Source organism: Zingiber officinale, chromosome 1A (assembly GCF_018446385.1).
Source record: "Zingiber officinale cultivar Zhangliang chromosome 1A, Zo_v1.1, whole genome shotgun sequence".
NCBI lineage: Eukaryota > Viridiplantae > Streptophyta > Magnoliopsida > Zingiberales > Zingiberaceae > Zingiber > Zingiber officinale.
The window spans coordinates 164,344,629-164,371,674 of NC_055987.1; the positions used below are offsets into that span (position 1 = coordinate 164,344,629).

General features: G+C 41.2%; 3 protein-coding genes across 6 annotated transcripts; all 3 read left to right on the forward strand.

Moving 5' to 3' along the window:
- The first annotated feature begins 1,611 nt into the window (after positions 1–1,611).
- Positions 1,612–3,310, forward strand: LOC122038261 (gibberellin 2-beta-dioxygenase-like). Its single transcript, XM_042597905.1, has 3 exons — positions 1,612–2,127; positions 2,213–2,558; positions 2,703–3,310. The coding sequence occupies exons 1-3, from the start codon at positions 1,721–1,723 to the stop codon at positions 2,940–2,942; spliced, it is 993 nt and encodes a 330-aa protein (XP_042453839.1). The 5' UTR covers positions 1,612–1,720; the 3' UTR covers positions 2,943–3,310.
- Positions 3,311–5,894: 2,584 nt separating this feature from the next.
- Positions 5,895–11,398, forward strand: LOC122038260 (mitogen-activated protein kinase 1-like). Of its 2 annotated transcripts, XR_006127831.1 has the most exons (7): positions 5,895–6,250; positions 6,409–6,538; positions 7,482–7,619; positions 8,054–8,386; positions 8,686–8,788; positions 9,568–9,748; positions 10,930–11,398. XR_006127831.1 is itself a non-coding variant. In XM_042597904.1 (6 exons), the coding sequence occupies exons 1-6, from the start codon at positions 6,021–6,023 to the stop codon at positions 11,100–11,102; spliced, it is 1,185 nt and encodes a 394-aa protein (XP_042453838.1). In that variant the 5' UTR covers positions 5,896–6,020; the 3' UTR covers positions 11,103–11,398. The 2 variants fall into 2 exon arrangements, 1 of the variants encoding a protein (XP_042453838.1); XM_042597904.1 differs by lacking the exon at positions 8,686–8,788 and having other exon boundaries at positions 5,896–6,250.
- Positions 11,399–12,807: 1,409 nt separating this feature from the next.
- LOC122038262 (protein GRAVITROPIC IN THE LIGHT 1-like) lies at positions 12,808–15,881 on the forward strand. 3 transcript variants are annotated; one of them, XM_042597907.1, is made up of 4 exons: positions 12,808–13,187; positions 13,392–13,477; positions 13,563–13,671; positions 14,260–15,881. In XM_042597907.1, exon 4 carries the CDS (start codon positions 14,268–14,270, stop codon positions 15,687–15,689), a length of 1,422 nt encoding a protein of 473 aa, XP_042453841.1. In that variant the 5' UTR covers positions 12,808–13,187; positions 13,392–13,477; positions 13,563–13,671; positions 14,260–14,267; the 3' UTR covers positions 15,690–15,881. The 3 variants fall into 3 exon arrangements, with proteins under 3 accessions (XP_042453841.1, XP_042453842.1, XP_042453840.1); XM_042597908.1 differs by having other exon boundaries at positions 13,392–13,671; XM_042597906.1 differs by lacking the exons at positions 13,392–13,477; positions 13,563–13,671 and having other exon boundaries at positions 12,809–13,187.
- Positions 15,882–27,046: the final 11,165 nt, after the last annotated feature.

A 27,046-nucleotide genomic window follows, 5' to 3' on the forward strand; every position in this document is an offset into this window, starting at 1 on the left:
TAATATTTAAACAATAAACAGATACAGCGGGCATATGTTTCTTTAGATTGAACTGGGCCTCTGACGGGTCTGCAACACGCTGACCAATTGCATTGGGTTACACGAACCCTATGCCCAACAAAAAGGTAGGAAAGCGTGAAAATACCAACTAAATAATTTCCCCTCATGATGCCATCGCGATAATCTCCCTTCCCATATTTGACAATATATTATATACCTTTTGGTGGCACGGAAGATTCCACATTTTCAAATCTTTTTTCATAATAAGCACAGGAAGCACAAAAGTGCACGTATAACGTGTATTCATCTAATCCCATGCATCATATCCACTATACATTGAGGTTGCAGTGTCTCCAAATCCTTCATCCCGCCTCCACTACTGATCATTCGTAAACATGCATATATATCTTATCCAACACGAGCGCCAACGTTACTTCACCGATGGCAACCGAAGAATCTTCAGTGTTCCATCTTACATACATCGATCAATCCCAATCTCCCAGCCTTGAAATAATGGAACCAAGTGACGTTTCGTGAAGAAAACAGGCCACGTCTTTCATTTCTTAGCTATTCCCAAGTACATTGCACTGTTTAATTATTTCCCAACAAATAGTTTTCTTAAGCTCGGTGAGAGAACGAAAGCTAATCTCCCCCCTAAATAGGACGAGCTGATTGGGTGAGGAACACGTCACATCACTTCGAATCAAAAGGGGTCCCTGTGGGAGTACGAAATATCTTCAATGATGGAAGGGGTTCCCATTAAAGGAATGGCACTCGTGCCATTTGCCATTTTCCATCCTCGAAGGCTTCAAATAATTGGCCAACTTGGAACAAGGACAGGAATCAATTCAATCCTTATCAGGATTCGGAATGGTACCACACAACAATGGAGGGCATCTACCTGCCCACGTCCTTTGATACAGACCTCAAGATCTCTCAAGCCATGCGAGACTGGTCAGCGACGTGTCTAATCCTGCCAGCCCGAGTGGCACTGTCAAGCCTAGATCACCTTTTTGAGGTCAAGGTTCAGCTTGACTCCAGCTCGGGACCGTGCTACTCTAGCCAACAGTTGCAACCCTGTGCTGAAGCGTGCGCTGAAAAAAAGCTCGTTGCGGTCACTCCTAATCCGAATCGCAGTTGACTGTTCGAGTTAATTAACGGGACGTGGTCTAAGTAACATACACGATATCACTCAAATGGAGACGATTTGGTTGTATTTCTAGATGCTTGATTTCGACATAAAGTGGTGCGTCTTTCACTCTGAAATGCTAGTTCCCGTTCCTTGCAAGTATCCCGTTGATTTATTATGCTAATTCGCCAATATTCCTTAAATTAAGCATAAAGCAAGGATGCTTATTAATTAGCGTTCAAAAATAGGTTAATCTTTGGCATTTTCAAGTACACAAGACTTGTGGAACAAGAAGATTAATGCTTTTTTTCCTCTTCTTTTCTGAGCATTAGTATTTAAAACGTAAATAAAGTCTGATATCATGTTGGGCTCTACTTGGTCTGGTAAGATGAAAAAGGTGAACTCGTGACTCATATTTTAATCATGGACGGCAGACCATGGTGGCGGCCATGGTATTTCAGCACCAGAAGTATGAGAATTAATGAAGAATCGACTTCTATATAAGTGGCAAAGCAAGGGGTGGGTACTTGGCAAAGCCTTACTCTGCTATCTTCCCCTGAAACAAAAGGCTTGTTCAGTTTCTAATTGGCCATGGCAGTCTTGACAAAGCCATCACTTGAGCAAGTCTACCTCCCAACGCCTCCGCACAGACCGCGAAGCTACTTCTCCGGCATTCCGGTCGTCGACCTGTCGGTGACGGACTCGGACGCCCTCCTCGTGAATGCCTGCGAAGAGTTTGGGTTCTTCAAGGTCACCAATCATGGAGTCCCCAAGGAGCTCATTGCCAGGCTAGAAGAAGAGGCCATCAAATTCTTCAGCCTTTCTCAGATGGAGAAGGAGCGTTATGGCCCTGCAAACCCTTTTGGTTACGGAAGCAGGACAATCGGTGGCAATGGTGATGTAGGTTGGCTGGAGTATCTCCTTTTGGAGATCAACTCCGAGTCCATTTCACATTCTTCCCTAGACTTCCTCAAAGAACCCCGTGCAAGATCTTTCTGGTATGTTATCACTATCAGTTTATTTACTTTTTTCTTTTTTTTTTCTGTTTTGCAATATGTATTTAAGAATGAAAACTGCATGCAGCTCTGCTTTGAACGAGTACGTAGAATCAATGAGGAAGCTGGCAAGTGAGGTTTTGGAGTTGATGGCGAAAGGCTTGAGGATTGAGCCAAGGAACATCTTCAGCAAGGTGGTGATGGACGAGGAGAGCGATTCCGTGCTGAGGCTCAACCATTACCCTCCATGCCCACTGCTGCAAGGGCTGAATGGCAGCATGACTGGGCTCGGAGAGCACACTGACCCTCAGCTCATCTCAGTGCTGAGGTCAAACAACACCTCAGGGCTGGAGATCTCCTTGAGAGACGGCACCTGGGTCTCAGTCCTTCCTGATGCAGAATCCTTCTTCATCAACGTTGGTGATTCCTTGCAGGTAATAACTCCATATCAGTTATAGTCATGAGGCCCATCGGACAGGAATCAAGATTTTGCATGGATTTGCTTTGAGTTGGTGGCTTGTGAGACTGTATTCATTTCATTGGATGCCAGACGGATCAAAGTAATTTTTGTCATGCAGGTTTTGACAAATGGGAGATTCAGGAGTGTGAAACACAGGGTGGCGGCCAACGGATACGAGTCCAGAGTGTCGATGGTCTACTTTGGGGGGCCTCCTTCCGGGGAGAGGTTGGCTCCTCTGCCTCTGCTGCTGGGCGAGGGAGAGCAGAGCATGTATAGGGAATTCACATGGTGTGAGTACAAAAGGTGTGCCTACAAAAGCAGGCTGTCAGACAATAGGCTGCAGCAATTTGAGATGTGAGAAGAAAGCCATGCAAACAAGCCATTCATGTGTACCAAGGATGGCCTTGGTTTAGGATTTAACCAAAGATAGAATATTTGAGGTTTTACTTCTTTCTCTGTTTGGGTCTTTTACTTATTACAAAAATAAGTTTGAGTTATGGGATGATATGTATATAGATATCCCCAGAAGTGAAGTGGTCAATGCTATAATAGTGTGATTAAATAATGAATGTTAGGTTGCATGTCGATTGTGTCTGTTAGGTACGAATCAATCTTATTCGTTTTCTATTAGGTCAGGTGGAGAAATCTTATATTGTCAACTGTATCTGTATTAATTCTATTATAGGTCTCCTTGCTAGGGCACTGATTGATGTGCCATGCCTGTTATTCAAGTTGTTTATCCGCATCTCATGACCAAGTTAGAACAATGAGAATTTTACCCTCCAAGAATTGAACTCTAACCTCACTTTAAACATCAAGAAGTCAAAATGACATTTTTTTTATTTCAATATTATTGTAATAATTACTCCTAATTACTAAAATATAAAAAATTAATTATTTATTTTAATCAAAATTTATCTTGTTCCAAAGTCGATGAGATAGATGCTGGGGACGTGACGCTCCTGCTGTCCTCTGATTGACTCCTCTCCGATTTTGCAACACAAGCAGCGTAAATGCCGAGCCAGGGAAGGGGTCCTGGCGATGACCTTCCGACGCTCAAGTCAGTTTCCGACGAAGCAAGAAGAAGAAGACGCGACGAGAATGGTAGCGAAACAGTAAATATCGCATGTAACACATACCTCCGCCGATACTTGGATCCCCTTTATATAGAGCTCTGGAAGTGCGTGTACACGCCTCCCAAGGTGAGCACACATCTCAAAGCTTTTCCTGAAAAGACGTGTCAGTAAAGTATCTCTGACATATTACCTTAACGGGCCGAGCATATTTCTGAAGTGACAGTGGAAGTTTCCATCGTACAATCTTTTGTTTGACCATGCCGCATGTCAGCGACACTAGCTCCCAAAAGGATGTCAAAAAATATCTTGCTATGTCTATTGCTTGGCCGAGCGGAGTAGCCACTCGGTCGGAACTCCACTGTCCATATACTATCTATTGTCGGGCCGAGCGGGTATCCCGCTCGGCTGACAGTCCACTATCCCGTGTAGTCTGTTGTCGGCCGAGCGGGATAGCCGCTCGGCCGGAAATCTACTGTCCTTGTGATTTGTCGCTGGACTGAGCGGGGTAGCCGCTCGACCGGAAACTCACTGCCCTTGTGATCAGCTGATGTTGAGTATGCTGCTCGGCCTCTGTACGTCATTCTCCCTTGAGCGTCGGGTGTTTGAATGTTATGCCAAAGTTGATGCCGGATCGGGGCCCTCGTCCCGATCGGAGAATGTTCCGCCTGATCGACTGATGTCATCCGCTCGTTAACCGTCTTGACTTTGACCTCTACCGCGATAGCGGAGTGGGGCCCCTCATCATCACCACATCAAAAATTATTATATTAAAAATATTATTATATTAAAAATATTCATTATCAATTAATCAAAGTTATTTATATTTTATTAAAATTAATTTAAATTTATCAAAAGTAATTATAGACATTATTAAGTAATTGTTATATAGTAATAACTAAAGTCTAAAATTGTAAATCTTAAATATTAAATCTTTAAAAGATTATATCAAAATACTCTTTCTATTTTTTTACCATTCGTATTTACCAACCTAACTAATATCAATGCAAAATAACGGGGAGGAGATCTCCTGATCCACATTTTTTAGATCAAAGGATATACTATATAGAATTATGGATCATGATTATGATTTGATCACAATTAATTATGATCTCTCCTTGGTTTCACTTTTTCCCATGTTATAATTTAGGTCAGGACGGATGGTCGGAGGTCGTCTGAAGGTCATCCCTCTCTCGGCGATCAACAACCTGGTCACTTACCTACCACCGATGACCTTCGAGTGATCTTGGGTTACTCGTCCCGATCCAAACTATAATTTAATGGACGATAAACTCAAGGAAGGATCACAATTAATTACAGTCAGATCACCGCTATGATCCAACTATAATTCTATGTGATTTATCCCTTAGTTCACCAAAATATGAACTAAGAGATCTAGTCTCCAAAATAGTAAGATATATTTTATTGATTTCTTAAAACATTTTGGTCCAGAAATACTAAAATGCATAATTATAATCTCAATATTTTATTATTAGTATTATTATACTTACCTAAAACATCCTAAGTTTTTAAAATAAAATTTAATTTAATAAAAAAACTTAATTAAATCATAAATTCGGTCAAACTCTAATACAATACGAATCTAAACCAATCTAAAAATCTCCAAATCTAAAAACACTTAACCCTAATTATTAGACTGACCCATATCAGATTAACGAATCGGATACATTTGTATCCACCTCTAATCCAAAAGCTCTAATTTATGAATGCATAACACAAATAAGGTCTGCGGCCTATAGTCGGCGGGCCGTGCACCACCAAATATTCAATATAAAAATTTTCTATCAGAATAAAAAAAAAAAACTTATAACAAATAACCCATCAATCTAATATTTTTAATTAACCGTTTGTTACAAATAATTCATTCGTTAAAATTAAAAACTCATTTCTTTAACTCTCATAAATTTAGAAGGCCCCCGCCCTTGAACCGTTGCCCAGGAGGCGACAAAGGAACTTTAACAGTAGGGTGGGCAACACGCCAGTATCAGTGATAATCTCATAATCCGACATTTGGTCAAAGCAACGACAGCAATATTTTGATCTCAGATTCGATTTTCCAGTCAAACAAGCATGCTTTTCACGGCATCACTAATAAGAATTCCAACAAAAATTTCGGACCTTTTCTACGTAGTTTCTGACTTTCTTCCTCTAAAGTGAGTTTACTCAAAATGGTATTAATTTTAATTTCCATTTGTATGCAGACTGCTATTAATTATTAATAATGCCCGTAAATAAGAGTTCCGGAGGCTAAAAGAAATTGCTGTGGCCTGAGGAGCGAAAGCAGGCGAGGGGAAAGGGGAGGTCGAGACGAGAGCGATCTGTTGGGCTAGCGAAAGAGCGCGATGGAGGGCGGAGCCCAGACGACAGACGCCGAGATGATGGAGGCGGGAGCGCAACTTCCGCCTCAGCCGGCCGCCGGTCCCGCCCCGCAGGGCCTAGACAACATCCAGGTGACGCTCAGCCACGGAGGACGGTTCATCCAGTACAACATATTTGGAAACATCTTCGAGGTCACCTCCAAATACAAACCCCCCATCATGCCGATTGGCAAGGGCGCCTATGGGATCGTATGGTGAGTTGCGTTTTTTTCTCCTCCTTCGAGGTTGCGGTAGATTGGATTCGGTTCGACTGCCGGTGATCTTGATTCTTCTTTCCGACAAAAGTTGTTCCCCCCTATTTGTAGGGTTTGGTTATCTGAATCCTTTGTTGCCTTTTTCTTTTGGGTCATAGCTCGGCTTTGAATTCCGAGACGGGCGAGCAGGTGGCGATAAAGAAAATTGCCAACGCATTCGATAACAAGATCGATGGGAAGAGGACTCTGCGGGAGATAAAGCTTTTAAGGCACATGGATCATGAAAATGTTAGTTAGCCTGATTGGCTTTCTCCGTGTCCTTTGTTCTCCCCTTTCCCCCAATTTACCGTTTCTAGCTAATTCTTGAAGGCGTTCGTCGACTAACTTTGTAGACTATTTGTTAAAGCGCCAAATGCCCAGTTTGATGCAAGATGCCATAAACTTTTGGGGTTTCACTTTCAGTCTAGTGCTTGATTTACTTGTTGTTGAGCGAATAGGGTTGACAAATAACCAAAAATACACTTACATGCTAAAAACATATGCAAGAAATCGTAGTTATTGGTTCCTTATTTTCTTGTTGGCATTGGAGTTAAGTTGGGCAATATGACCCTCTGAACTACAAACTGGCATCTTGTACTAAGGTACGAATCAATAATATTCTTCTTCAATTGTTTTCAAGATTATAATAATCTTTTGAGTAGATAATCTAGAGTGGAAAGAAGTTGCAAGTTGCCTGATTTCATCTTCCTCCATCTCTTCTCTATTGCACCCTATAACAAACAATATAAGCCTGAGTGAAAATTTCAAAAGTTTTCATGATAGCTGTAGCTATGTTGGTCAACAAAAGTTTTTTATTTGCAAGTTTGTGAAGCTCTTATTTTCTTTAACGGGATATACATTCTTGTTTTGACGAAAAAATGTATCCATTTTGTAATATAATTTGTCATCAACTTCAAATGCTACGTGAAAACTTTACAACCAACTACTTCAAATGTATCGACTTTGATAATAGTATTAGGTTTTAGAAAGTAATTTTTGTGATCGGGACCTCACTTTATGTTAGAGAATTGGAACTTGCTTACACAAGCAAAAATTGATGGTTCTTATTATATTACGAATCCTATTTATTTATTTATGTAAAATGGCATGGTACATCAGAACTGGTAAAAATTTAGAAATAGTTCACGAAGTTTATCTTTTCATCCGGGAAATGGTTTTATGCAAATTGCAGATTGTTGCAATCAGAGATATAATACCACCTTCTGCAAGGAACACATTCAATGATGTCTACATTGCTTATGAGTTGATGGACACAGATCTTCATCAAATTATTCGCTCAAATCAGGCTTTTTCTGAGGAGCATTGCCAGGTTCTGCTTTCTAAAGTCGCACTATATAGATTGGTTTCTAGTCCTTTAAGCTTCTCAACGAAAAAAGCAAGTTGCAGAACCTTGCGGTTCTAACGATTAAAATATTTTCATTCTTCTCTAAAGTGATTTACTTGCTAAACATACGAAGAGCTGAGCCTAAATATCACATTAAATTAGAATTCAACCTTATCCCTTATATTTTAGTAGCAAGTTAAATCTGAGAATTTCAACTAGTTAGCTTTTCTTGATTTACTAGAGGTTTTATATGCTGTAAACATTATACTTGTTAAGAATTAGGCAATTGGGAATATGCATTTTTCTGTTCACAGTTTATAAAACTAATTGTGATAAGCTATCTGATTTCTTGATACGAAAAACTGATACAGTACACATTGTTGTTGCCTGATTGCCTGTTCTGTTTTCTTTCCCTACAGTATTTCCTTTATCAGATTCTTCGGGGGTTAAAGTACATTCATTCAGCAAATGTTCTCCACAGAGATCTGAAACCAAGCAATCTCCTCTTAAATGCCAATTGTGATCTGAAAATTTGTGACTTTGGGCTTGCTCGGACTACCTCAGAAACTGATTTTATGACAGAATATGTTGTTACAAGATGGTATCGAGCTCCAGAGCTATTGTTGAATTCTTCAGAATATACTGCAGCAATTGATGTGTGGTCTGTTGGTTGTATCTTCATGGAACTGATGGACCGGAAGCCTCTATTTCCTGGAAGGGATCATGTGCATCAATTAAGGTTATTGATGGAGGTATAATCTTCTAACCTAAAATTTTTGTTTGTAATCCACCTTGTATGTTATTTCTAGTGTTTGTATCTAACTCATATTAACAATTTAGCCTTACATAGAGTTCAATGGTAGGATAAGATCATTGTAGCTTCCTAGCTGGACCTAAGTAGCTTAGTTCTTAATAGTTTGAAATCATGAGTTGCCTTTTTTTTTTTTCTTTTGTGTGTGTGTGCCAGTAGCCAATGCTTGAAATTGAAAATATTAAGTTTTTAGTTCTATTAATTTCTCCCAAAATTGATATCGACTCTTGATATTGGCAGCTTTTAGATGGAAGCGGATGAGTATTTATGGTAGTTCTTCCTTACTAAATCAGCTATTTGATCATTATGGAAAGCTAATAGAAGCTATAGGACAAGAAGAACGGTACCTATTTTTTCCCAATTGCTTTTAGTCTTTCTTACATGAACTCTATTAAGCACTTGACATCTGGAAAAATTTTTATTAACGAGTATACCATTGCTTGAACTTGGTGTACCTGCTTCAGTTAGTTATCTGTTTCCCAAGGTATCTATCATCGCCACAAAGTCTCTCCAAACCTTCAACCTGATTTGCTAATGCTTTATATTGACGTTGTCAATTCAATCTTTCCATGTGTGGAAATCATTTACTGGTCACACAAGTGTAGAAAACCCAACCTGCTTGAAACCTAGTCTACATGAAATTTTGATTTTTAGAGAGTTCGATGGGTCTCTTTTTCTATTTTAACCTCTCTTGTCTCATGTTTCACTTTGATCTCTTTCACTTGACTGGGTCCAATTTGACGTGAAATGGAGGTTGCATATAAGTTCTTATATTTAGGTTTTAAATTAAATCAGATATAACGAGGTTTAATAATTGTATTGGGACTTCCAAGTTATTTTGATTTGATATGATTTGCTAAGTTTTTATCTTTTTGCATGGATTTAATGACATGAAACTGAGCCAGCGAAATGTTTTTTATAAGTTTTGGTTGGATCTTGGGTTTTGATTGCAAAATCATGGCCTTAATGATTTAAGTTTAGCTCCCAAAGCCAGACTTGACCCTTGACAACCCTTAGCATTTATGGTCATTTTAATGTTATTTCCTTAATTTGGAGGAATATTCACTGCATTGCATGTTATTTCCTACATTTGATCTCTGTTTTAAATTTCATATGATGCAGCTTATTGGCACGCCGAATGAGACCGAATTGGATTTCCTGAATGACAATGCCAGAAGATACATTGGTCAACTCACTCGTTATCCAAAACAGTCCTTGCCTGAAAAATTTCCGCATGTTAATCATACAGCTATTGATCTCGTTGAAAAGATGCTAACATTTGATCCTAGGCAGCGAATAACTGGTACCTTTGAACATTTACTAGCTTTCTTTGACTGATAATATAATTGATTTAACTGTGCATGTTTCTAAAAGTTATCATTTATTGACAAAGTTTATGTTTCGACACTTTCTATTGTTAAAATCAATGATCAGTCCGATGAGGACCCTAACAAATATTCAGATCATTTTTATACAAGTCTTAATGTAAACTTAACCATGCTAGTTATATTTGTGATACTAAAGAAAATTGAACATTAATAACATGATATGTTAAATTCAATGATCAGTCCGATGAGGACCCTATCAAATATTCAGATCATTTTTATACAAGTCTTAATGTAAACTTAACCATGCTAGTTTGTATTTGTGATACTAAAGAAAATTGAACATTAATAACATGATAGGACTTGTCACTTCTCAATGATATTATGTTTTGCTGAGGTTTCATTGTCTTGATGTTGTTTTAATGGACTGTTTTTCATGTATTTTAAGCTTTGCTCCTATTAATTTTGGAAAGAAGTTTTATGAAGGATTTGTAATCGCTTACTAGGTTTAGATGTATGTACAATGCTAGTTATCTAGTACACAAGTTTTTTTTTTTTCTAAAAAAAACAAAAGTAATTTGATTTTATTAGAATTGTCCTCTGTAGTTATGGTAAATTCCATAATCATTCTGCGGACAAGATGGGCATTAATATTTCTCAACCATAATATATTTCTTGAGCTAGCATATTAAATTTTGAAAATAAGGACACTAGTGAATTACATTTGTCTAGCAATTCTGGATTAGCTAATTGACAAACAAACCTTCATGGGAATACATTGGAAGCTTAATGTATTATCCAACTCGTGGATCTTTTTCTAATGGTAGATGTTCTCTTTCTAACTACGTTGTCTTTATCCTCCTTCATTAATGGATAAATTACTTGATGAGAACCATGGTCCAATTATCTTATGTTGTAGACGACTGATTTTGGCTACACCTACACTCATTGAAATTTCTCTTTTTATTAATTCTCATAAGGACAACGTGATAACCCTAGTAAGATGACTAATACGAATGTTTTCTCACGTTTTCTTGGTCTTCTTGTTGCATGAAAGATTTTTCATTGACGCAGCAATATGCTGTCATTTTTTCCCCCTTCTCTGACGCCTTGTTTGAACTTTGAAATTTGATTGTTGAATTTTATTTGTCGTCGGCAGTTGAAGAAGCTCTAGCACACCCTTACCTAACGGCTTTACACGACAGCAGCGACGAACCCGTGTGCATGATGCCCTTCAGCTTTGACTTCGAGCAGCAGGCACTTTCCGAGGAACAGATGAAAGAACTCATCTACCGGGAGGCTCTGGCGTTCAACCCTGATCACCAGCAATGAAAATAATCTTAATCCTCTATTAATGCCTTTGACCTTATATCACTGTAAACGAAGTTGTTTGTGTGGTATGGCACTGTCTCTGATTTCTCAGCTATGTGGATGTCCAGAATGCTGGTACTCGTTGATGCTAGGGGTTGTATTCCGGGAGCTTCTGATTAATTGACTACACTTTTATCAGTTGTCGTTTAGTTTTGCCGGTAAGTTTGTTGATTAAAAATAATCAAACCTGCTGTATTTTCCTGGTTCTAGTTCTAATAAAAAAAGACTGCTGGCAGATGTCACTCTTGGTATGATCACATTATATGAACACTAGAGTTGGTGACTGCAGATCTCTTTGCTTGGTTGATGTCCAACGTACGATAGTCAAATTCGACGGCTAGTTTGCACGCAAACGCAACAGATAGCCTAAAGTTAGGGTGGGGCGGTAGTGTTAGTCTTACGTGGAGCATTTAATAGATCTGCAGTTGCAGGGTCTGAGATTCCGACGTCGGTGGAGACCGAACGCTATGGCGATTTCTGGGAGCCATGCGCAAGCAAACATTGGAACGGGTAGAATCTAATCTAGCTACTGTCTACGATAATTGACCTTTTAATTGTTCTCAACATGAGAACAAGATTAAGATTATTATTATTATTATTAGTTTCCCTTCTCTGTCACTTAAAATGCACACAAGTAATGCTTAAGATACACGCAAATGTATACATAGTACCAACGAAAAGTAATGCTTCAGAATTCAAAAATATAAAAAGAAATCAAATTTGAAAGTCTCTTTAATCTTTTTTTTTTTGAGTTGTTGATGTGTTCAATGTTCATCCTATGATAATTAATTTTTATTTTAAAAAATGTTTCTTTCTCTAAAAATATATCATTTTGATTAAAAAAAATTGCATAGCAGATTTCCTTACAAATGAAGTATGAAAGTGTGTTGGAGTTGGAAAATATACATTATTTTTATGAAGATTTTTTTAGTGAATAAAAAAGATCCTTCTCAATTCAAAATTAATATATTTTTCGTTTAAAAAAAAAACTCTTTTGAGCCAATGATCGACTTCAACTCAAAATTATATTATTTTAAATTTATTTATTTTTCAATAGTCTCATGATTTAAGTCATTAAAGAATACTCATTGTTGTGCAAAAAGTCTCAATCGAGGTGTTTTTTTTGGCGGGAAATCTACCAATCAATTAAGAATAAAATAGGGCAATAACTCAATGTTTTATTTAAATTTGTCTTCCATTTATTTGTTATATTTTGATTTTCCATTGAAATTTGTATTCTTATTGTACATTCAAAAAGCTCAGCAGGAAGCTGTCAAAATCAAAACCCAGCCTCGACTCCCTGCCACCAACTGACACCCCCCTATGCTCTGGATCACTCGTCACTCCCAATTATTTCTTCACGAGAAATTGCATCCTTTCTTAATAATCAATAATATTTTTATATAAAATAATTGCTCCAATAATTATTTTATATAAAAATAAATTATAAAAATACCATAGCTCTAAATTAAATCCAAGAGGACAAAAATCCCACTCAAATCCAGCTGGAACAGACTCAGTGAACCTCGCCCAAAAAAATATCCTCCCTGTTCTACCCTCACCGTAAAAAATCCACATTAGAGCACAAAAGGTACAGGCTTGTAATATTCATGCTTCAACAAGGGTATTTTAGGTATAGAAATCCCAAGGTCTTTTTATCGTTTCCCAATGCCGTGTCGTTCGACTCTGCTTGCTCTTACACTTCACTGTCCTTCCCGCCTTTCCCTTCCCTTCCTCTATCGACCTCTGCCCTTTCTCCGAGGTCAAGCGAGTTCGGATCCAGCCGGAGGCTCAAGTGGCAGGAGGAGTCTGCTCTAAAGATTCCATCTTGGGTTCTCCGCCGTTGCCATTTCTCTGTCCTCGCCGTCGACGAATGGCCAGCCATGTGGACAAGGTCGAGGCTCCTCGAATGGTTGCTTGATCGCCGGACATGTTAGAGAAGAGAAAGCTTATCGGGCGATTCTTCCACGTATTGGCTTCGATTAAACTCTTTTTGCTCTTCGTTTTCCTCTTAATCCCAAGAAAAGCTCGCTGACAAGGAGCAGGGTAAAGACTCAACTTCCACCCCCTCTCTTTACTTTTATTTATTTACTAAAAAAAGGATTTTGCATTTTTTTTTCTTCTCCTTCTACCGCATATGCATCCCCTTTTAATGCTCGACACTGTTCATTAATACATACGCGCTCCTGTCCCCTTATCTGCATATTAGTGTACATTTATGTTGTGTGCTTGTTTGTTTCTTTACGGTAGCATAATGAGCTCAAGGAACGTTTGGGAAAAGTGCTTATGCAGCTACTGAATTGATGATAAGACGGTGCTGCTGCTGCTGCGTCATGGTGATAAATAGTTTTGTTTTCTTCTCGAGCCTTGACAATCTTCGCCTCTGAACTTATTACGTGACTTCTGGTTTTATCTATAAAGTGTTGCAGTGGGTGGGACCTCATTGGGGATGCAGCTTCTGTGCATTTGCACGGAGAGACATCTTAAAGTAGTAGCTACAAGTTGATTCCCTGGGAAAATATTGACCATGGTGGGGTTTTTATCACACTATATTGTTTCTTTTGAAGTTTGAAGCAAATGTCCAACTTTTAGATTGGGAAATTAGTCATCCACATAATTTGTTGTTTTTGTTATAGTTCAACGTATAACCTATTAACCTCGTTTTAATTCTGTCATTATCCTTTGAATAGACTGATGAAACGTTCTTGAGTGTTTTTTGGTGGTCATGTAAGAAGGCAAAGCGATCTTTAACTGATTGCTTACTTATTCCCTCCTCTCCCACTTAAATTTGCATAAGCCAAAGCATTCTCCAATAATGTTTGCCTTTTATTTTTGCTTTCCTTTTAAACATTCGGCTGCCCATCAATTAAAGGAATCTGAGGCCCCAAAACAATCATGTTTAACTAATGGATTTACTTGCATTTTTTTGTGATCCGTAGGTGTCGTTTTTCTTTCTTTCTTTTTCTTGTTCTTGGCAATATGCTTTTGTTTCCTCCAGTTTGGGTCCATGTTCTCTTTAAAGTAGGAGAAGAATTCTACCTCCAAAGTAGAACACTTTGTTGTCTTGCCGGCCATCTTGACTCTAATATTAGTGGAATTTCTTTCCAATCTACGGCAGGTGTAGCAATGGAATCTTATAGACTGGAGCCACCTTCTAAGTTGGGAACTTTAGATTGGAGTTTCAACAAGATCATCCATCTCCGCCGCCATGTCGCAAGCTCTGCTGCTAGTGCTTGTTCTATTCCCGATGAGGATGCCTATTCAATCCATAAATCCAAGCTGTCTCAAAACTTCAGTGACAGTTCCACCATCCTCTTACAAGATCTTAATGGTTTCTACAAAGACAAACACCAGAAGCAGCAAGAAAGTTTCTTTTTGAAGGAGAAAGAAGCCATGGAGTCTTTCCTTGCCAACCTTTTTGCACGCATCTCTGCAATTAAAGCTTCCTACGTTCAGCTCCAAATGGCAGAATCCCCATATGATCCTGACATGATACAGTCTTCTGATCTTGCAATTGTTACCGAGCTCAAACAAGTCTCAGAGCTCAAGCAGACCTACTTCAAGAACCAATTGGTCATCCCTCATCCTGATTGTGACCCTAACAGAGCCTTTGCTGCTCAGATTGAAGAGCAGAGAAATCTAATCAAGACCTATCGGATCACAATCGACAAGCTCAAGGCTGACCTCAAGATCAAGGATTCTGAGAGCCTCACACTGCAGGATGAGCTCCTTGAGTCAGAGAAAAATAACAGAGTTTTGGACTCAAAGCTCCACCCTGGCCGGTCCTTCTCAGCCTTGGATGATCTGCATCCCTCTGGCTTAAACTCTACCCATTTCCTCACTTTTCTTCGATGCACCTTCAAATCCATTCAGTCTTTTGTCAAATTAATGGAGAAGGAAATGGAGTCAGCTGGTTGGGACCTCAATGCCGCTGCAACTGCTATCCAACCCGAGGTGTTTCAGTGGAAGAAGCCCGAGCATCGAACTTCTGTGTTCGAGTCCTATGTGTGTGGCAAGATGTTCTCCAACTTCCACCACAAAAGTTTCAATGTTGATGGCTTGGAAGGCAGGCTGATGTGGAGTTCCCCCGAGTTCTTCCAAGAATTCACTCAACTCAGATGTGTTGAACAAATACAGAAGCTCAGTCAACACTCAGCAATCTCGAGCTTCATTAGAGCTAAGTATCTGGAACTCGTGCATCAGAAAATGGAAGAATCGTTCTTTGGAAGCCTCAATCACAGGGCTGTGCTGAGCTCCTGCCAGCGCTTCCCTAACTCAACATTCTTCAAACATTTTGTGGAGATGGCGAGGGGAGTGTGGCTTCTCCACTGCCTGTTCTTCTCATTCAAGCAAGACTCAGACCAGTCCATCTTCCAAGCCCAGCGGGGTAGCCGGTTCTCCGAGGTGTACATGGAGAGCGTAGTCATTGACGACAAATCCAGTAACAAACCCAGCACAGTTGGGTTCACCGTAGTTCCTGGGTTCAAGGTGTGCTCAACTCTGATTCAGTGCAAGGTCTACCTCTCGCCTGCAGATCAATGTTCATGATGTCGTCGGGTGAAAGACCGGGAAAGTTCTCTCTCAATAACCATGTAAAAGTATACAGCAGCATGCAAGATCTTAGTTGATCGAGCTTAATTATGACGTTGACAATAGTTAGATGTGAATCATGATGCATGGAGGATTTAGTGATTTTGTTTTGCAATGGGAACTAGTTAGTCAAATATGAAATTGTTACAAGGAAGAACTCTCGGCACATACTACCTCACCTTAAAGCGCATGCCCCCCCTCCCTACCCATGCTGCACCTTCTCCCCTGCAATTGAACAAGACCAAATACACTGACCTTTGATAGTTAATCAACAACAAATAATGCCGGTGCACGTGGTCGAAGAGGGTGTCCTGGGATGCTGCATATCCCAATCTTTTCAACTAGCTCCCTACTATTATTATTATTATTATTACCCAGACGTCCTTTTCAACTGTACCTGCTCTATAATAATATGATGGAATGAATGAGAAAGATTTAGTTTCGTTGTGCCTTCTTTTCTTTTAGTCTTTCCCATGCTTATTAGCAAACATCGCTTTCCCTTTCTCTGCGCACCTTTCCTTGTATCCATGCTTTAGAGTGAATATTATTTGTCGCCTTGAATCATTTGCAGGTTCAATAATACTTTCTTTTAAATATCACATGAATAATTGTATCTTGTCTGATAAAATTGAGTCTATCCATTTTTTAGTTTACACCATTAGGTTGTGTTCGATTCAAAATTATCATACTAGGTAGGTCTAAAGCCATCATCTAGATAGCAGCCGACTTGATGCCAAAACTTAAAACAGTGCTTGTCGTTTGTCTCACGTGCAATAATGACGTCTTCGCCTGGACACCCAAAAAAATCACGAGCATATCGTCAACGGTTATGGAACATGTGCTTCGCGTCCACCTGGATGCTCGATCGATCGAGTAAAGGAAGCGAGACTTTGGGGCCGAGCATAATAAAATCATTCGGGCGGAGATAGACAAATTGTTGGAGGCTGGATATATTCGTGAAGTATAGTTCCCAAATTGGTTGACCAACATGGTCATGGTATTTAAGCTAGGGAATAAATGACGAGCCTGCATCGACTTGAGAAATCTAAATAAGACATGCCCCAAGGATTATTCTCCCTTGCCCTGTATCAACCAGGTAGTGGACTCAATCTCTGGCTGCGAGCTATTATGCATGCTGGATGTGTACTAAGGTTACCATCAGGTCCCACTGACTAAAGACGATCAGAAAAAGGTTAGCTTCATTACGGCTAAAGGAACTTATTGTTACAATATTATATCATTCAGACTAAAGAATGCAGAAGTTACTTACCAATGACTTATGAACAAAGTATTCCGGAAGCAGATTAGACACGATATGGAGATATATATGGATGACATCCTGATTAAGTCACTCTGGGCGGTCAATTTATGTGCCGACATAGATGAAACTTATCGAACGTTATGGGAATACAGGCTCAAGCTTAACCCAGTAAATGTCTATTCAGAGACAAGAGCATGTGTTCCTAGGTTACATAGTTACAGAGCAGGGAATCGAAGCTAACCCGAGTAAGGTGCAAGCTCTACAAGACATGGCTTCCTCGCGTAATATGAGGGAGGCACAACATTGACCGGGCGGATCACAACATTATCTCGCTTCATATCAAGATCATCCAACCAGAGCTTACCCTTTTTCAAGATACTTTGCCGAGCCGCAAAATTTCTTTGAAAAATCAAGTTAAAATACTTTTTAAAATATTTTGACTATGTTATCTATCCTTAAATTAAGTATTTTTCAAGCTTAATCAAGTTTTCGTTAAACTAAAATTATGTTCTAAACTGAGCTATCTAGCAAAGTGATTTTTCAACGCAATCATTTTAAAAGCTAAAAATATAGCTAAGTTGATTTTTTTGAAAAATATATGCAACCTTTCAGGGGGAGTTTAAAATCGAATATTTAGTTTTCTCTTTTCCTAGTTGATACGGTTGGCAATGGAGGGACCCAAGAGGAAAGGATTAGAAAAGTCAAGGCCATGTGGTGGTCAAAAGTCAAGAGGATGTGGCAGTCAATAGTCAAGGCAACTTGGCGGTCGAATAGTCAAGCTGACGGGGCAGTCAGAGTTGAGCATAGGGGGTAGCCAAGGGCCAGGCAGACTTGTTCATCGAAGGGGCAGAGCTGTAGGAGAACGAAGAGAGACGACAGGGGGAACACCAGGCATAGGTCGGGATCGGCAGAGCTGTATAGAGGCAGCTCGGTCTGCAGGTCCACCATTCGAAGGCCCGGGAATGCAAGTCACAAATCACAGGTCGGACGCGGCAGAGCTGTGTAGAGACGGTTTGGTCGGCAGGTCTGCTAGGGAAGGGCAAGTTACGAATGATCTACAGACCTGCGGTAGAGGGCCAGGAAGTACAAAGCACAGAGGTAGGTCGGAAGCGACACAACCGGGCAGAGGCAGGTCGAGATCGGCAGAGCTGAGCAGAAGCAGCTCGATCTACAGACCTGCGGTAGAGGGCCAGGAAATATAAAGCACAGAGGTAGGTCGGGATCGGAAGAGCTGAGCAGAAGCAGTTCGATCTACAGGCCTGCGGTAGAGGGCCAGGAAATACAAAGCACAGAGATAGGTCGGGATCGGCAGAGCTGAGCAGAAGCAGTTCGATCTACAGGCCTGCGGCAGAGGGCCAGGAAATATAAAGCATAGAGGCAGGTCGGGATCGGCAGAGCTGAGCAGAGTCAGCCCGTCTGGCAGGTAACACTTAGAGGCTAGAGTCGATCAGAAGAGGCGAGGCCGGTGCAAGTCATAATGGATCGGAGAAGCTAAGTAGTGCGGGTGCGGAGAATCTCAACGGTCCGTCGAGGATAATCATTACATTCCAATAGTGCGAGCGAAGGCGGAGGTTCCTAAAATGAAAAGATGCCCTCACAACCAGTAGCAGCCTGCCAGCTGTCCATCACTACAAGACAAAACTCATGTGCGAAGGCGGAGGTCCCTAAACAGAAAGATGCTTTCACGACAAATGGCAGTACGACAGGTGTCCGGAACTAGAGGACAAAGCCCAGCGCCTAACGTTTTCTGACAGGATGGCAGGTTCTAAGAGAGGAGGACGCATAAAAAGGGAGAGATCCCTCGTACGCAGGTACGTGCACACATTCCCTCGTCACTTTTTTCCACAACTGTTTTTTCTTCTTCTTCTCTTTGCTTTTTTTTCTGGGGAAAAAGGACCTGACTTGAGCGTCGGAGGGCCTGATCCGGGGACTTTTTCCCTGGGTTTTGGTCTCTAACGTGAAGGGGGGAATCGTCTGAGTGTGCGCAGGGTCCTGCAGCAGCGTCAGCCACCTGTGGGAGCTGAATCACCTACGACTTTCCGTCAACGCCCAGTCCACCGCGACCAGCCTCCGTCCGACCCAGCTTCTGGACGGGATCACTAGTATTCTTTTTGATTTATGTCAAAGGGAGAGAGAGAAAAGTTAAGTAAATTAAGAGTAAACTTAAACATAATCAAAGGGGGAACATAAAGTTTTTTTTGTTATTTATGCTAATGTTTAAGTTTCTGTACTTACTGTCATATTTTTTTCTACTTAACTTTGAACCGTGTTGTCATAATCAAAAAGGGGGAGATTGTTGGTGCGGGAAGCATCCGACGATCGAACATATATTTTGATTATGTCAAAGGGTTCAAAGTTAAGGTGTTTTGTTTTCTAACATGTTGAACAAGTTTGCAGAAAAGTCCTAAGGTTTCTTAGGCAAAAGTCCTAGCTGCGGTTAGGTAGGTGAAAAACCCTAGGGGGAGGTAACCCTAGGTCATAGGAGGTGGTAACCCTATGCGGAAAGTCTTGGCGGGTCGAGAGCTTCAGGCAAAAGTCCTAGGGGGGGGGGGGTAACCCTAGGTGAAAAGTCCTGGTGTCGCGAACCAGGTGGAAGACTGGACGGGCCGGGAAGCGGAAGTCCGTTCGAACGCTGAGCAAAAGTCCAGTCGATCTGGAGGATTGCACTGGCAACAGGTAAATCTCCTGAGTGGAGTAGGTGAGGACGCGTTCCCCGTAGATGGAACAGTAGGCGTCGGGTCAACCTAGGGTTTCGGGTTGGAAATCCGAAGTCAGACCCGGACAGTCCGATGACTGTAGATTATATTGTTGGTGCAATATCCCTCAGGTCAAGGTTGACCTGGGTAACCAAGCTGAGTCTTGGTTTGAGTTTAGATGTTTGACAATAAGATATTGATTGAAGAAGAGTCAAGTAGGTCAAGGTTGACTGGATACTTGACTGGGAAGTCCTAACTGGGATGTTAGGCAAAATGAAAGTCCTGGTGAGTGAAGCCAGGCAGAAGAAAAGTCCTGGTGAGTGAAGCCAGGCAGAAGGAAGTCCTAGTGAGTGAAGCTAGGCAGATAGAAATCCGGGTGAGTGAAGCCAGGTGAAAGTCCTGGTGAGTGAAGCTAGGCAGATGGAAATCCTGGTGAGTGAAGCCAGGTGAAAGCCCTAGTGAGTGAAGCTAGGCAGATGGAAATCCTGGTGAGTGAAGCCAGGTGAAAGCCCTAGTGAGTGAAGCTAGGCAGATGGAAAACCCTAGTGAGTGAAGCTAGGTGAAAGCCCTGGTGAGTGAAGCCAGGCAAGGGAAAATCCAGATGGATCAAGGATGATCGGACATCTGGTGCTGGGAAGTCCAAGTAGGTCAAAGGATTGACTAGATACTTGGCATGAAAGAAAAGTCCAAGTAGGTCAAAGGGATTGACCGGATACTTGGCACAGAGAAAAGTCCAAGTGAGTCAAAGGGATTGACCGGACACTTGGTAAGGGAGTCCTAGCAGGTCAAGGGAGTGACTAGATGCTAGGCATGACATACCAACAGGTCAAGGTTGACCGGATGTTGGTTTGGGAGGTTTGAGACTTGGTTTTGGACAAAAATCAAGTGCTGGATCGATCCGTGGATCGATCCAGGCTCTGGATCGATCAGTGGATCGATCCAAACCTGTCCCAGCGAACAGAGAGCCTCTGGATCGATCCGTGGATCGATCCAGAGGTCCCAATCGATCAGTGGATCGATTGGGACGCGGCTGCTTCGTGCGATAAGCGCTGGATCGATCCGTGGATCAATCCAGGCGTGTTTCCAGAGCACAGAGGCGCTCTGGATCGATCCGTGGATCGATCCAAAGCCTCCCCGATCGATTGGGAGCATTCGAATCGATCGGGATCCGACCGTTGGCGTCGTTTATAGCTGCAGGCGTTCGATGGCTGCGGCATCTCTTCACGGATTCACCCCAGAGCTCTCGCCAACTCCTCCACAGCGCTCACAAAGCTCAGATCGCCAGTTCTTGAAGGATCTTGGAAGCTCTCCAAGTCAAGAGGCGGATCAAAGCCAAGAAGAGAAGCTAGGGTTAGGGTTTTATACTCATTGTAAGCTTGTAAGCTTGTATTTCTTGTATCCTTTCCCTCTCTTCTTGTATTGAGTATTGTAGGGCTTCTCCGCCCTTGGTAGTTACCAAAAAGGAGTGTTTTCATAGTGGAGGGTGCGTGCGTGGTGTAGATCCTTGGACTAGTCACCTCCTTTGGAGGTGGATACCAAGTAAACCAACCGTGTTAGCGTTGTTGTATTTGGTTCTTTGTATTTCCGCTGCACATCTTTGAAGGAACAAGCAACGCCGAATGACGAGCACGCGACGAGCTATTCACCCCCCCTCTAGCTCCTTTTGGTCCTAACATATATCACTTATAATATGTCTGTGCTAACTTTGTTTTGCAGGGTTTTGTGTTTAGGACTAACACATTTTGCAGGAATAAAGAAGCACATTTGACCTCGGATGAACAGTGCCCGAGGCGCCTCCATGGGGCTTGGAGGCACCTCGGGTGCAAGCCGAAGCCCCATGTCCAGAGGAGCTGGAGGCACCTCGGAGGAAGCTGAAGGCGCCTTGGACCAGGCGTTGGAGGCGCCTTCAATGGGATAAGGCGCGACCAGATCAGAGCTGATCCACGCGTGCGACTCGGCGGCCTAGAGGCGCCTCGGACAGGCTTGGAGGCGCTTCCAGCACTGTATAAAAGGGGTCTTCGGGCAGCAGCTTAGAACAACGAATTCTAGAGATCTCTACTGCAACGTGCTGCTCCAAAAGACACCCTGAAGTGCTGTTGCAAGTCCCCGATGACCCGAAGCTTCGAGACTTTAATTCTGTCGTTGGTATAACTCTGTTATTGTTACTGCACTACTGTAATACCTTTGTAATTGAATTTGCACGATATAGTTGTTGCCCACAGAAAGCGATCAACGATCGCGGGCCTTGGAGTAGGAGTCGCCCTAGGCTCCGAACCAAGTAAATATTTTGGTGTCTTTTGTGTATTGTTCTTCTTCCGCTGCTACTTCTCGATTGTTTTATGATTACGAAACGAGTGAAAGTCACGAGCGCTATTCACCCCCCTTCTAGCACTTCTCGATCCAACAATTTATTGAAGGATGTTGAATGTCGATACATTACTCTAGAGAAATTGGCATATGGGTTGGTCTTTGCCTCTTGAATATTATGTTTTTCTCTCTCACCCGATCATCGTGTTGACTAACAGTACCCTGGGCCGAGTGCTCATCAACTTGGAAGCCTAAGGGAGATTGATTAAGTAGACCACTGAATTCAGTGAGTATGACATATAGTACCAACCCCGAGTGATCATCAAAACTCAGACCTTAGCGGATTTTGTAACTAAAAAATAAAACCCAGTGGCAGAGGAAACCTGGAAAATATATGTGGATGAGTCGTCCACCCGGCAAGGAAGCAGAGTGGACATTCTTATGAACTCACCCAGGGAGGGCAGATTGCAATTATTCGTTTGGCTAGATTACCAAACTACCAATAATAAAGTTGAATATAAGACATTGATAGCTGGTCTGCAGGCTACAAGACATGTGGAGGCTGCTCGAGTCTTAATTTACTCAGACTTTTAGTTAGCCGCTTAACAACTTTTGGGTAATTTTGAAATCAATAATGAATAACTCAAGTTATATGCAAAATTATTAGAGAAGTTGAAAGTAGTATTTCAAGAAGTTATTTTATAGAAGATTTCATGATCGAAAAATCAGAGGGCGGACCAATTAGTTAAATTGACTGACTCCCTAATCTCATGGGCTCTAGATAAGTCTATGGAATAAACACTATTAATAGCTCACATCAAAAGACAGGCCGAACTGGAGTTACAAACTAATTGGAGAGTACTGTTAATTTTGTTTCTCCAGCTAGGAATATTACCAACTGATCGAGAACAAGCATGCATGATCAAGAAAAGGGACGATTGTTTTACTTTGATTGGGGATCATCTATATAATAGGGCTTTCTCTCGCTCTTTACTTAAGTGCATCTAACTGGATGGGTGAATAGCACTCGTAACTTTTTCACGTTTATCGTAAAATAATAAAGATAACATAGCGGAAGTAAAACAAAGAAAAAAATAATGCTATCAGTTTCTTTACTTGGTTCAGAGCTTGTGACGACTCTTACTCCAAGGTCCACACTCGTTGAGTGCTTACATTGGGTAATTTACTAATAGATTGAAGAATTATTCAGGAAATTTAAATTACAAAGTAGATGCAAATATTAAATTTACCGACAACTTTAAATATTTAGAATTTGTGACGACTCCTACTCCAGGGCGCCTTCCATGCACTTCAGGGCGCCTCTCCGCAGTAAAAACTTTATCCTCTAAGTTTATCTGCTCGAGAGTATACCTCTGCCCTATCCAGGGCACCTTCGTGCAACTACGAGACGCCTCTGCACAGCTCTGAGGTACCTTGAGCACTATTCACCCGAGGCTAACTTGTATATTTTAGCTCTTGCAAAATATGTTAGTTCAAATACAAAAGTTACCCTGCAAAATAGGGTTATCTAATATAAAATAATATTTATTAATTAATTTGCCAGTCTCGGGACTGTCTGGTTCTGACTTTCAAATTTCTCATAAAATTCTAGGTTAAACCGACGCTTACTGTTCCCTCAAGGGGGAATGCGTCCACCTATTCCTCTTAGGAGAGTTACCTTTTGCCAAATACCAGCTTGGAGTTTTGCTTATCATCTGACCTTGACCTCTATGGCTTTCACTAGATGTTTGATCCTCGATCCGCCTAGATTTTAGCCTGGTATTTGTGACCTAGGAGTTCTGCTCGATGTCTTGATCTGCTAAGTATCCAATCCCTTGATCAGAAATTCGCGTCCAGTCTCCTGATCAGGACTTCGTGCCCAATCCCTTGACCAGGACTTCATACCCAATCCCTTGACTAGGATTTCATGACCAATCACTTGACCATGACTTCGTTGCCTAGCCTTAATTAGGTCTTGCCTATACACTCAGGGTAAGCTTGTTATATCACAACACAGTTTAACTTTGAACCCTTTGTCGTTATCAAAACCATGTTCGATTAGCTGGTACTTCTAGCAATAACATGCAGTACATTCTACAAGAAGTTCATCAAGGTTCGTGTGGAAGTCACTCATGTGCCAGGTCATTTGCTAGGAAAATTTTACTAACCGGGTACTTTTGACCCACTCTACAAGCTGACTCGACCCGATTGATAACAACTTGCATATCATGTCAGAAGCATCAAAACATTCCTTACCACCCTACTGAACTATTGAAGACCTTAATTATCTCATGTCCATTTGACCAATGGTATATGAATAATGTAGGGCCTTTCCCTATGACGTCCACTCAGAAAAAATGCCTTGTAATGGTGGTAGATTATTTTTTCAAGTGGGTGGAAGCTGAGACGCTGGCTAAGATAATCGAGCACATGATCATTAAGTTCCTATAGCAAAATATTGCCTGTTGATTCAGAATTCCATACAAGCTCATTTCAAATAATGAAAAATAATTCTAGGGTCGGAAGATACATGAATGGTGTACAAGGTATGACATTTTATAAGATTTTACATGAGTGGTCTATCCTCAAAGTAATGGTCAGACAGAAGTCACTAATAAAGAAATCATTAGAGGGTTTAAAACTAAGCTTGATAATGTGGGAGGAAGCTAGGTCGAGGAGTTGCTTAGTGCATTGTGGGCTTACCGTACCACTCTACGAGAAGCGACAGGTATAACTCCTTTTAACCTTATTTATGGTGGTGAGGTAGTTGTTTCGATTAAAGTTGGCGTGGAATCTGATTGGAGGCAACTATACGATGAAGGCAATGTCGGTCGACACCTCATGGAGCTCGATTTGATAGAGGTGGTCAGAGATAAGGCTGCTCGGTTGATGGCATACCACCAATGAATGAACTAAAATTATAATCAAAGAATTATCCCAAGGTTTTTTCAGGTGGGGAACTTAGTTTGGAAGCCGATCAAGCCAATCGGGGGCGTCAGCAAGTTGGAGCCACAGTAGGATGGACCATACAAGGTGGTACAAAAATTCGTCTCGGGCTCCTATTACCACCAGGATGTAGATGGAAAGAATTTAGAACATCCTTGGAGCGCAAATCATCTGCAGCCTTGTAGGACTTAAGAGTACACATGTAATCAACTAGTGTATCAAGTTGAATATTTATGCTTAATAAAAATATAGATAATTTTATCTCAAGAGTCGTATGTCTCAGTCTCTAGAACTATTTGGTCGAGTTATAAGTGAACATGTTCTTATGCCTATATCCCAGACACTTGAGACGTTCGACTAAGTTATAAGCAAGTATGCTCGCGCTTATATCCCAAACTCTCGAGCTATTCGACCGAGTTATAAATGAGCATGCTCTCATGCTTATATCTCAGACTCTTAAGCCGTTCTATCGAGTTATAAGCGAGTATGCTCTTGCGCATATATTCTAAACTCTCGAGTCATTCGGTTAAGTCATAAGTGAGCATGCTCTTGCACCTATATTACAGACTCTTGAGCCATTTGGTTGAGTTATAAGTGAGCATGCTCTTGCACCTATGTTCCAAACTCTCGAGCCATTCGACCAAGTTATAATTGAGTATCCTCTCGCAGAGTTATAAGCGAGTATGCTCTCACACTTATATTCCAAACTCTCGAGAAGTTCGGCCAAGTTATAAGTGAGAATGCTCTCGCCCCTATCTCTTAGACTCTCGAACCGTCTGATCGAGTTATAAGCGAGCATGATCTTGCACCTATATCCCAGACTCTATCGAGTTATAAGCGAGCATGCTCTCGCACATATGTCCCAAACTTTAGAGTCATTCGGCCGAGTTATAAGTCAGCATGTTCTCATGCCTATAATCTAGACTCTCGAGCTGTTCGGCCGAGTTATAAGTGAGCGTTCTCTCATGCCTATATCCCAAACTCTTGAGTTGTCCAGCCGAGTTATATGTGAGCGTGCTCTCACACCTATATTCCAGACTCTTGAGCTGTCCGGTCGTGTTATAAATGAGCATGCTTTTGGGCCTACATTCTAGACTCTTGATCCATCTGACCGAGTTATAAGCAAGCAAACTTTCGCGCCTATGTTCCAGACTCTCAAGCTGGCTAGCCGAGTTATAAGTGAACACGCTCTTACGCCTATACCCCAAACTCTCGAGCCATTTAGGCAAGTTATAAGCAAGCATGCTTTCGTGCCTATGTCCTATACTTTCAAGCCATTTGACCGAGTTATAAGCAAGCATGCTCTTGCATCTATATTCCAGACTCTCGAGCTGTTCGGGTGAGTTATAAGGAAGCGTGCTCTTGCGCCTATGTCCTAAACTCTTGTGTTGTCCGACCGAGTTATAAGCAAGCATGCTCTCACGCCTATATTCTAAACTCTTGAGCTATTTGACTGAGTTATAAGCGAGCGTGCTCTCGTAGCTGTTGGTTGGTCCTAGGAATATCGTACCGGTTCCTCTGTATAAAAATTTTGTACAAGTCCTGAACCTTTCCTAACAACCTATTGTGTTCTTTAGAAATTAAATTCGGAATCGCAAACGAAAGTTAATATTATTGATTCCAAATTTAACTTATCTGTTCTTAGAGGTTTAGACTTGGATCGCAAATGATACTTAACATTATAGATCCAAATCCACCTATGCTACAATTCAATTAAATATTTATTTCGGAAATCAGCTCCCAGGTCAAACATGACGAGGCACTTGGCCTTCTTGGGTATGGGAACATCCACCACTATCTCGACAAAGCCTCTTAACAAAATTCAATATTTAATTTCCTTATATAACTCTAGGTTTAACCAAAAAGAATAATAGAATCACAAGATCGAAAAACAAAGAAACACAAACTCAAAACAAATCCGAATATCTAGAATCTTTAGCCTCTTGTGTTTGGTATTTCAAATCTATACAAAGAAAACTAGCATGATGCGGAATAGAATTACTAGTTATACCTTTCTTTGTAAGCAACAACCTCTTGGTCTTCTATCGTATTCCTCTTCTTATCTCGGACGTCGTGTGGGCGACGATCTACCGAGATGGGAACCA